Here is an 11410-nt window from a genome sequence, read left to right on the forward strand (position 1 = left end):
GAGGGAGCTGGGGATGACGGTGTGAGCCCACTAGACACACTACTCCTGCCCATGCTTGCAACAGGCAAAACTAGCATCAAGAACAACAAGGTGGATCATCAAGAAGTCTTCAGGGCATATCAACTTCACCATATTCCTGAACATGTTTGGAGGGATGAACAGTGAGCTCTGCCCCGGGACAGCCCTCAGCTCAGCCACCTGCCAGCGTTTAGTTTCTAGTACTTAAAACTCCAGATACTAAAAAATAATAAGAGTGTAGATATTTTACATAGGTACCTAGGATAGCTCATACCCCCAGAGCCTGTGGCCATTAATGTGGCACAAGGCCTTGGAAATGTAGCATCTTCAGCAGAGAAAAGTCTCCTGGTGCCTTGGCTAGGGGAAGGAGTATCTATGTCATTTCCAAGCTACCTAGTCTCACTCTGAAGTTGTCCAGTCCCCTGGGATGGTAGCCCTCAGCCTGTCCTTGTACAAAGTCTCTGCTAGACGTCTGAGCTGTTCTAGGGGACATCTCTTGAGAAACCTCTCAGTAGTTCCCAAGCCTTATGAATCCCAACACATCTCCCATCTATCTAGCTATATAGCCTTTGTCACTCTCAAAGCCCTGGCCCCCAAATGGAAGCTAGGGCTACCCATGGGTATCTGAGAATCTAAGGTTTCCCCTTAGAGTGAACAATGGGGATTCTTGGGACCCCGGAACATGAAAGACTCCCCAGACAGTACAGCAAGACTAAGCACTTGAAGCTGTAGGACAAGACAGAACTCTAAAAGCCTTTTTTGTGGGCAGGCACAACTAATGTCTTCAAGATGCTCAACCTTGATGGCAATAGCAGCATCCACAAGGAATAATGAGTGCTGGTTTGGGGTCTACGGAACACCTACCATGAGAAGAGACATAGTGCCTGGGCCCCAAGCCCACCTCACCAGCCCCTCTTGAGCTCTAACTCCAGGGCATTAAATAGCCACCCTAAGACCCTGAGAGCAGAGTCATTTGAAATAACTAAGGGGAAGACCATTCCTGCCAATTGGGCCTTCATTACCCAGGGTGCCATTGTCTATCCATCTATTGCTATTTTAAACCCCTTTCACAGATGGATTACTTACACACATGCGCACACACAGAACTAGGAATTCTGGTATCCCAGGCATTTGCCTCTTGCCCCATCAGGTATCTGCTGTAAGTTATGATGGGCTCCAGGAACCACTAGGCATCTGGACTTTGATGGCAGATGGGCAGGATATACATTCTAAAAGCTCAAGCATATCAGAGGGCAGCTAGAAGCAACATTCCTCCAAGAGCACCCTGCTGCTGGCTAGCTCAATAATAGAGGGAGCAGACTATGAGGCAGGAATGAGGTCTAGGTTTCCAGCATGTCTATACCATTTATTTACCACTACCACCACCTCTACCATCACATTACTCCCTGTATCCCATCCCTTTCTTCCCTCCATCCTCTTCCCCCTTCACCTTCCCTTCTCCCACCCCTCTCTGCTCCACTTCCTCCAATCCCTCTTCTGACCTAACCTTGCATACATCCCCAGCCCCTCCCCTTGCCTTGCCCTTGGCCCTCAGACCCTCTTTACCCCTGAAAGGTCAAACAAGACTCAGGAACCCACTAAAAGAAGTTCAGTGCCTGTAATTTACTGTGTCTGGGCTGCTGGAGCCCAGGAACCTTGTCTCTCCTCCTCCTTCCACCACCAATGTGAGTTCCCCCCGGTACCCTACCTATCTTGGGCTCACTCTCAGGTGAATCAGATGCTGGAGTTTGCCTTCTTCAATATGGCTGGCAACCTAAATTACAAAGTGCTGAGCTATATGCTTACCCATGCAGAGGAGGAACTATAAGCTGCCCTGTCATTCAGGCTGCAACCTGCAGCTAGCTCAATAAACTTGCACACACAGACTTTCCTGTGCATGTTCATTGCAGAGAATATGTCCCTTACTCTACTCAGACAAGCTTACCACCCTCTGTGCTATTTTAGAATCAGGTTCAGTGCCTGGTCATACAGCAGAGACAAGTTTCCTACACCTGTCTACCTCAGACTAGTCATGCCATAGCCTTCAGAACTCCCCCAGTCTTATGCCAGGAGCCCCTAACTCACTCCCTCTGCCCCTGCACAGGCTCTCTTGCAGTAACCACATGTATGGCTTGGCCAGAGTCCACCCTAACTGACCAGTATCCATATAATACCAGTTATTTCCAATTCCATCATCATCTTCCTGAGGACCATCTTGTCATACCCTGGGTCTGTTAAGGACTTTGTGTCCCTGTCAGAGCTTTTAGCACAGCTGGCACAAAGAGACCTTAGCAAGCCTATTCTTTACTAGATGTCTCTGGTCACAGTCTTGCCCATTCTGAATGTCCTTTGGAGACAGAAGCATGGCCAAGATCTTCCTTCAAGGCTTCATCTGGAGGTGTCAGGCCAGGAGTCTTGAGTGGTGGCACTTGGGTGGGGCTTATATCCCTTGGATCTCTGACACACACTGTTGGTGAAGAGGATCCTCCAGACTCAGCCTCCAGGCGCCGGTATGGGGTGTTGAAGAAGATCACCAAGACACAGGTGAAAAGGGTACATAGGCCAGCCAGCAGCAGCAGGGACACTAGGGACACAAGCACAAGACTGTTCCTTAGCTACCCAGGCAGCCAGAGTCCCCAGTTCCCACCATAGCAAAGCTTTGGTAGAACTGACCCAGCTGACCCCAGTGATGGTGACCACAGAGAATTCTGGAAACAGTACTAGTCTAAACCCTCAACAGCTCTCAGGATTTTCTCAGACCCAGGCTCCAACATGAGTTATGGGACATGGGTGTACCACTACTGCTCTGCCCACTCTCCACATCTCTCTGCCTCTGTCTGTCTGTCTGTCTGCCTGCCTGTCTGCCTGCCTGCCAGTCACTCTCTCAATCTTCCTCTTTATATCTCTGTCTCTATCCCTGTCTATTTCTAATCCACTCCCACTGCCTCTCTGTTTGTCTAGATCCACTCTCTTTCTCCCTATCTCCCTGTCTCTGTCTTTGTGTTTCTATGTACATTTCTGTATTTCTCTGTATTTCTATTTCTGTCTTGTCTCTTTTTCTCTCCAAGATCTCTATCCCTTTCTGTCTAAGATCTCAGTCTATTTTCCTGCATTTTAAAACACCTTACATGATGCTGGATTTGTGTCAGAGTCTTTGGGCTACACCCACAAGAAGAGCCCAGGCATCTGACCACACAATTTCACACTTACACCAACTGGTGCTGCCCTGGGGGAATCAAGATCCTCAACTGGGCCAAGCCTCCTAATAACCTTATCTCCCTGGTCTTGTCTTAGCTCTCTAGGACCAAAGCCTAGGCCCAGACACTCACCTGTCCAGTCCAGAGGCTCCTCACCCTGCTGGCAGGTAGAAAAGGATGGACCTGTTCGCTGCACAGTCAGTGCCATCAACAGCAGCATGATGAGCACACCCTCGGCCTGCCTGGATACATGGGGCTCTCAGTTGGGCAGAAGAACTCTCTGTCCACCACATTTAATGCCATTGTGGGAAGGGAACAACATCTGTGCCAAACACTACAACACCTTTTACTCCTGGGGCAAGTACATGCTTATCCCTGGCCAGAGAAAGCAGGTTCCTAGCTTCATGGATCAGGGGCCTGGGACATGTGGCCCAGGCAGGATAAGGAAAGGAGTCCTTGCCTTAGGAGAGGAGGTTAGTGTAAAAGGATACTCACCCCAGGACAAAGATCAGACCAGCAGAGGCACCCTCACCCACAGGAAATGAGCATTCAACTGCCAGCTCCATGACCACAGGTGCCACTGAGAAGCCAAAGAGCCCAAGGAGGGAGCAGATGGCAGCCAGTGCAAAGGTCTGTCCCTGCAGCTGGGATACCTGGTACCAGCAAAGGGGTAGAGAAGAATGGAACAGGGATGGCAGTGAGACATGCCACCCCCACCTCCAACCCCTGCCAATGAGCTCCTAGACTGGGTGACATGGATGTGGCAGTGAAGCCAGTTCTATCCAGGGATACCCTCAGGCAGAGAGCAGGTTTGGCACTGAGTCACTTGTACTTGGCAAGCCACCACTGTACCTGTTGCCCCCTATCCTCCTGCCTGCCATCCTGGGTAGCTAGTCTTTGTTCTAATAATCTCACCAGAGCAAAGGCCACAAAGGTCATGGAAGTCAGACAGAGGCCTATCTTGGTGGCTTCAGTGAAGTGCTTGGTCCGATCCACATACAGGCCTAGAAGCAATGCCCCCAAAATTCCAAACACGATGAAGAGAGCCCCACAGAGGCCTGAGAACTCCTGGAAGTGTAAAGGAAAAGCTGAGGACCATCAGGAGGCAGGGAGCCTCCAGAGCTCCTTAGGGCATATATCATTACCAGGGCCAAAGGACCAGCCTTGGCAGGTTCTGCCAAGCTGCCTCCTAAGATGGATTTTCTGCAATGTGCACACCACTAAAGGGAAAGGGTATGACCACAGATAATACAGACCCTGGGTTCATGACTATAGCCAACGAGAGACCTACAACCACCAGAGGTCCTGACCCAGTCATGACTGCTACCTCCATGAGAGGATACTGAACTAATCTCTATCGGGGTTGGGGTTGGGGGGGCGGGTGAACGCTGCATGCTCAGAAACAGCAGGCAACCCCGGCAGAGGCAGAGCCCACTCTTTAGGCGTGGGTACTACTTACATTAGAGTAGCCATTGGCACAAAGGATCTGTTCCAGGAGGGCTGAGAAGCTAGAGAAGACACCAATGCCAGCACCGAAGCATACGGCCAGGATGACATAGGCCTTATTCTGTATGAGCTGGAGGGAAAAAATAGCCCTTAACTCAGAAGCTCCAGCAGGCTTCTGACCACAGCTTTCCTGCCCCCAGATTCCACATCACTCACCAGTTTGAGCCCATGGAGGAAACTCTCTGAAGTAGAGCCGGCAGCCCCTATGGATGGTGGGGTAGGAGGCACACTCTCCCAGAGGCAGGCAGTGGCCAACAGACAGGCAAGGCCAGCAGGAACAATGTAGATGCCAAGCTGGAGAGAGGTTCTGAGTGTTACAAAGAAGTTGTGCTGAAATGTGCCTCCACATGCCTCAGTCTGCCTTGCCCACCTTACTAACCACCTCCTGCCTTTAAGATGAGTCAGCAAACCTAAGCCCTTTGGGGGGCTGTATCACTCCACCTCCCAGCTGTTCTTCACAGCTCCGTGTACAGCCTAGCTTTCAGAATACCACTCAAGGATGATTCCCTCCTTGATGACACCAGCCTAACTTCCCAAGGCTCCAAATTTATCCCCACATAAGGAGATGATGCTAACACACCCAGGAATGTCATACCAACAAATGTGAGTATATACCATGGACAGGAACAACGACCTTATGTACTGTGTACACAAGTATATGTATATGTGCTCAAGTTCACACAGCACACATGTCACATGCAAGATAATCATGAGACCCTCACCATCATAGGGATGTCTTCCGCTTTCTTGACTAGGGCAGGAGACAGCACATTTGCAATTAGGAGGCCCAGAGGATTTGCTGGATAGAAAAACAATTGTATCAGATCACCTGTGGCAAGCCTCATCCCAGTGCCTGGGGTGAATCTTTCCTGGCTCAAGCACCTTGGCCTTAGCCTAAGCTTGGGAGCAGATTACAGACATCCAGCAGGGCCTATGAGCTGAGCCCAGGCTGCAGAGGTCCCATCCCTGGACTCACACATGGTGCCGATCATGTTAGCTGTGGCTCGTTGGTGCTCTGGAAACCACAAGGCAGCCAGCTTGGCTGGAGAAGAGATGACCAGGGTCTGGGCCAGGGCACAGAGGCTCTGACCACTCATGAAGAAGGCAAAGAAATTGGGGATCCGGACAGGTAAGCACGGCACAGCACGTAGCAAACTCCCAGAAAAGTTCAACCATGCACCCAGGATAGTCTGCAGGAATGGACAGTCAGAGACTATGTGATAGCCTAGAGCCTCAACATCCACATCTCCAGGTGCCTATCCCAAGCTTATAGGGATACCCCAAAATCAACCTACTCCCCCAAGCTGCTTTGCTGGGGAGCCTAGCAGGTGGAGCTGGTAGAGTCTAATCTGAAGGGATCAGGGTTTTGCATTCAGAGTCAAAGGGTCCTCAGCCCACCCACCACATGCAGGAATGGGAATGAAGTCTGACTTACTGCTCCACGGAGGCCAACAGAGTCCAGAACCCAGATGGCTGCCACGCCAAATGGGATGGATAACACAAGGTATATTAGTGACAGCCAGTTGACCTGCTCCATGGACAGGAAGAAGTGCTGTGCTATGATGTCTGCTACAGGTGCAAAGCTGAGCCAAAGCTATGGAATACACAGAAGTCACATATCGGTCACAGACATCACCTAGCTAGCTCTGCTCTGGCTGATGCCTATAGTTCCCATTTGGCTAGCTCAGATAGTGTGCCTGTTAAGGCTATAGAGACACAGCCTGAAAGAAATTCCGGGTCACCATGCTAGAGAACCATATTTACCCTGTTACAAACCAGGAAAACAGACAGGCATGGGCTACAGCATAGCCAGCAGTGGACCATGAACCAGCCTGGAGGCAGATACAGAGGCCAAAAACCTGTCCAGGGACTGCAGGGCCATGAATCAAATTAGAATTGACTTGATTCTCTGAGGAAGCTGAAGTCAATCAATAGGGTTAGTGTCCATTGCCTGGGAGACACTGTGTTAAAGGTGACAGAAAAAAGGAGAGTGAGCAGCTGGGACTTGGCTGTGAGTAATGAGACTAAGAAGCCGGAATCTCAGTGGGTGGCATATCTTGGACACTGAGTACGTCATAACACTTAAGAACACAGTACTGGAGCACGCAGGGTAAGAGAGGGAGAAATGGGAATCAGGGCAGATGATAGCCATGGTTCCGAATTTCATGGTTGTGCAATGTGCTGAGACGAGGGATAAGGGACACATTTGGGGGAGACTACAAGGTCTGGTGTGTGGTAGCAACTCCATGCCAGGCATCTAGATGGATAATGAAGCCTTTGGGGCTTGGGACATACTTGAGGACCAAGGAAGGGGCAAACAGAGCCAAAGATAGAAGAATTCAGAGCCCAGGACTTCTTTAGAGATGGGAGAGAATCAATGACATCTCTCTTTGCCTATCTTAGGCATTGCAGCTATAGAGACTCTGAAGCCCAGCAAGCAGAAGAGTGCAGAGTGGAAGAAGTATGGGAAGCCGGGTGGAGAGAAGGAGTCATCAAGCTAAAACTTAGAGAGAATAGATATATGGCCCAACAAGATATGTGCCCCAAATCAAAGTTCCCGATGAACCCTACTGAGCATGACAGAGAGCCACACCCTCCAGAGCCGAACAGAGTCCCAGGCTTCCCCACCTCAAAACCGCGGGAAACACCAAGGTTGTGCAACAGCTGCATTTCCTTCAACACAAGGAACAGATCTAGCAGGCTTAGAGAGCAGCTGACACAGGCCTAGCTACCTCTTGCCTGGCTTCTTAGAGCAGATGGGACCAGGTATGCTTACAAAACATGCTGTGTTGAACAAGAAAAACAGAGCCCATCTCACAAGTCTCACAGGGTTGTCCTTGCTTCTTCCAGAGCTGTGGTTTATCTTCCACATAAAAGTGAGCAGAGAAATCTCTAGCACATGTAAGACAACAGATGGATGGAGAAAAAAAAAATCCATTCATCTAACTGTACAAGAATAAGAATGAGAATACCTTCGACCAGCTCTCAGTCTCCCTGTGACTCAGCCCCTGATCTTCCCATCTAAAACACTGGGCCATCTCTTGGTCTCATGTAAGCTCTGCTGTGCCTGCCCCCTCAGGCTGCTCTCTCAGAATCCTGGCCACCCAGTCACTATCTACAGAAAAATGATCAGGGACTCCAGGAAGCATTATTAAACATGAAGCTCACTGGTGATAATGGGGACCCAGCCAGGATCTTCTCAATTCATAGTATCAGGGTAATATTCCATCCCCATAAGGACAGCAGGACAGCACCCTGGAACTTGCCTTATCTACAAAAGGTAAAACTCAAGTAGATTTCTACATGTGTCCTCAGACAGCTTCCCCAAACCAGTTGTTTTCCTATGTTAGAACGGGGACCTGTGAGCCAGCACAGCAACGAGTCTCAGCAAAGCTAGCTACCAGGAGAGCAGTTTCAATACTCTAGGCTCATGACTTATATTCACACCTATACTCACAACCAGCACAGCCGGGAAAAAGAAAAGGCCATTCGATTCAACCTACTGCTGGTTCACATGGAATGCCAGTTGGCAACTGAACCCAAAGTGTGCTGGACACCTAATATTGTCACCATCTTGGCTGGGTCTCCACGGTGACCAGTGGGCTTCATGGTCCCACATACTTGGCACAGTCTGAGCTATCTTTGTTACAATTCATAGCTGTATGGCCCAAATACTATCAAGCTCAGTGGCCACATGTGACCCAAAGTTCCTTCACAGGTATTAGGGAGATCCAGCACCAGAAAGGTGCAGGGTTGAACAGTTGTCTCTGAGCGGCAGTTGGTAGCAGCTCAAACTCAAGTGCTGTGCACTTGTGCCTCAGGAGGATCACTTGCAGTTCAACTGCCTGAGTCTGACAATCCGGATGAAGAGGGAGGGACAGAGGGCCCCTGACAGCAGCATTTGGGGACTAGGGACAGTTCGAGAAAGCAACATGTTGCAGGGCATAGATCTTTGAGCCTAAGAGATCTGTTTCCCTGGCTGTTCCATACCAGGCAGGACAGGCATTTCCCCTTCTTCTACAACTTCTTGAGCCAGAAGAAAGGTCGCTTTTCCGTGACTGAACGAAAACAATCTGGTGCTGGGGCTGCTGGAAAGACCCCGCCCCCGCCCGCCCCAACACCCTTGTACCATCGCGTTGGAGCAGCTCAGAAGGCTGACCACCAGCAGAAAGACCCAGCGACGCGCATATACTCGGGGACCAGGCAACGCGTCTCCGGCGGTCCCAGATGTTTCCAAGCTGCTGCAGGCTTCCAGCCTATCCAGAGTCCCGGCCATCTCAGTGTCTGCAGACCGCCCACTTACACACACACTGTAAAGTGCTGAGACTGTGGGTAGGCTGTCCCCGGAGCAGGGCGGGGCGGAATGATCTGGTTAGTCTCCGCCCCAAAGGACAAGTTTGGTGAAAGAAGCCAGGATTACCCGCCTAGGTGGAGACCGGAGGGGAAAACAATTCCTTTTAAGAGGTACTTTGGGTACAAGTGTGTGTGGCCTGTACTAGAAATACAGGTGGAAGGTGCGGGCAATGGGTCTCTACTTCAGCAAAGTCTGCATTTCCTTAAAGGTCCTCCAAATTCCGAAAGGCCTGATGCCAACCTGGAGGAGGAGACCCGGAACAGTTCCAAAAGCCTCCGTCCAATCCAGGCTTGTTGCTAGACTCCTCCTAGAGGAGAAAGAGGTGGGGTGGAAGGCGAGGGAAGGCTGAGCCTAGCTACATCATCCCTACCCTGGAGTAGACAGTTTCCAGCCCCACTTAAGGCTCTTTAATTTGCCCTTGTCGCCTGACTCTGGCCTAAAGCAGTTGACAAGAATCATCTGACACTTGCCACTGTGTTTGGCCTGACTGGTTCAAGAGAAGGCCAGTGTACCAAAAGCCCTATTCAAACTGGTGTGAATGAATGAAGAGCTGGTGGGGCAGACAACAGGCTGTGCTGTGGAGGAATGGGGTGGGGGTGGGGTTGGGGGTTCTGGCCAAGCACGGGCAGCAGGTGGCTTTCTCTCAGTGAGGAGGCTTTTTCTCCTTAAAACACATCCCGATGGGCTTGCCCTCAGGATTACTATTCCTTTTTGTTCATTTCTTGGGCTTAGGGATTTGAGTTTTGAGCAGGAGTGTCATTGGTATAGCCTAGGTTGGCTGGCCTCAACCTTCCAGTATTCTTCAGTTTATCTTCAGTATTGGATGGTACCACCTGTCAACGATATGGGTGTGGGTCCAGCCTTTGGTGTGTTCTTAGTGGGGCTGTGTGCATGTCAGATGGATTCCCCCATTTGTAGGTGAAGTCCTGTCCAGTAAGGAGAAAATGAGCAGAACCTGGTGGTGCCCTGAAAGGGGCAGTCCCCCTCTGAGACCCATGATAAGGCCTGTGGTCCTTCTGGTTTAGGTAGTAGCTAAGCCTATTACCAAATGGGATTATCACCACAGTTACCCCTGTATTGCCACATCTCTAAATCTTTTGATCAGCCTCATCCCCTCTCTTAGGGCACTTGTGCTACATAAGTGAGTTCAACAAAGTTATCAAGTGAAAGATCAGTGTACAATCAACAGCTGCCTTCATAAACACTCTACCAATGTGGAAGATGTAGAAATTAAAACAAAAAATAATACAGTCATAATCTTAGTATGGTCAAAAAACAATACTCAGCAGCCGGACAGTGATGCCCCAACACCTTTAATCCCAGCACTTGGGAGGCAGAGGCAGGCAGATTTCTGAGTTCAAGGCCAGCCTGGGCTACAGAGTGAGTCCCAGGACAGCCAGGGCTACACAGAGAAACTGTCTTGAAAAACAAAAACAAACAAACAAAATATATAAAATACTTAGTTATAAACAGGTATGGCACTTATATGCTAAAAATTGTACAATGCTCATGAAAGAAATGAACAAAACCCTAGAGAAATGGACAAGTATACCTTACTCACATTCTGAAAGGCTCAGCATGTTAGACCTTACTCACATTCTGAAAGGCTCAGCATGTTAGCTAATATTAGTTTTCTCTGAACTGGCCTATAGGGTTAATGCGACTTCTATCAAGAGTTTTTTTTTTTTTCTTTTCAGAATATGAAAATTTATTACTGTGTTTCCATCATCAAATTTTATGATCTTGGTCTTTCCTTCTTGCCTTTGTATAGAGCCTTTAGAGGCTACTTGAACCACCTTAAAGCAGACTCCAGGAATATCACCTACAGCATGGCCTTATCGATCAAATTCAGCAACCAGAAATTCATCACTTTCCTCACTATAGTCCAAGCAGCCATCCTTGGGTACGCATGCTGTGATCTTGTCGTTCTTAATGAGCTGCCCACGGACACACTTCCTGACGGCAGAATTTGGCTGTTTGGCTTCAACCTGTACTTTTTCCAGCACAATTCCCCGATTCCGTCTGCATGAGAGGCACCCCCAAATGGACTGGCCTTCAGGGCTGTGCCCAAGTGGGCTTTCTTGTACTGCTTATCATGCCAATTCTGGTCCAGTCGGCGACTGAGGAGGAGCTCTGGGCAGTGTGGAGACCATGGCACTTGCCCATCTTGCAGGCAAGGCGGGCCCTATCAAGAGGTTTTTTTGTTGTTGTTGGTGGTGGTGGTGGCGGTGGTTTTTCGAAACAGGGTTTCTCTGTAGAGCCCTGGCTGTCCTAGAACTTTGTAGACCAGGCTGGCCTTAAACTCAGAAATCTGCCTGCCTCTGCCTCCCAAGTG

General features: G+C 49.6%; 1 protein-coding gene and 1 pseudogene across 6 annotated transcripts in view; both read right to left on the reverse strand.

Moving 5' to 3' along the window:
* Positions 1 to 1363: 1363 nt before the first annotated feature.
* The window catches only part of Slc49a3 (solute carrier family 49 member 3), a 21540-nt gene continuing 11493 nt past the window's right edge, over positions 1364 to 11410 (reverse strand). The window contains exons 1-10 of one of the 6 annotated variants that reach the window (XM_031337254.1): positions 8851 to 9226; positions 6157 to 6315; positions 5698 to 5911; positions 5444 to 5520; positions 4878 to 5015; positions 4675 to 4791; positions 4131 to 4283; positions 3711 to 3868; positions 3348 to 3457; positions 1364 to 2602 (exon numbers count right to left, since the gene is read on the reverse strand). In XM_031337254.1, coding sequence (XP_031193114.1) covers positions 2340 to 2602; positions 3348 to 3457; positions 3711 to 3868; positions 4131 to 4283; positions 4675 to 4791; positions 4878 to 5015; positions 5444 to 5520; positions 5698 to 5911; positions 6157 to 6315; positions 8851 to 8997 — 1536 coding nt within the window. In that variant the 5' untranslated portion in view covers positions 8998 to 9226 and the 3' untranslated portion in view covers positions 1364 to 2339. Of the gene's footprint in view, positions 2603 to 3347; positions 3458 to 3710; positions 3869 to 4130; positions 4284 to 4674; positions 4792 to 4877; positions 5016 to 5443; positions 5521 to 5697; positions 5912 to 6156; positions 6316 to 7539; positions 8090 to 8850; positions 9227 to 11410 lie in introns of those variants that run through there. The other 5 variants (XM_031337255.1, XM_031337257.1, XM_031337256.1 and 2 more) reach the window with 5 other exon arrangements.
* LOC116068098 lies at positions 10811 to 11241 on the reverse strand (annotated as a pseudogene).

The sequence above is a fragment of the Mastomys coucha genome, unplaced genomic scaffold, assembly GCF_008632895.1.
Source record: "Mastomys coucha isolate ucsf_1 unplaced genomic scaffold, UCSF_Mcou_1 pScaffold22, whole genome shotgun sequence".
Taxonomy (NCBI): Eukaryota; Metazoa; Chordata; class Mammalia; order Rodentia; family Muridae; genus Mastomys; species Mastomys coucha.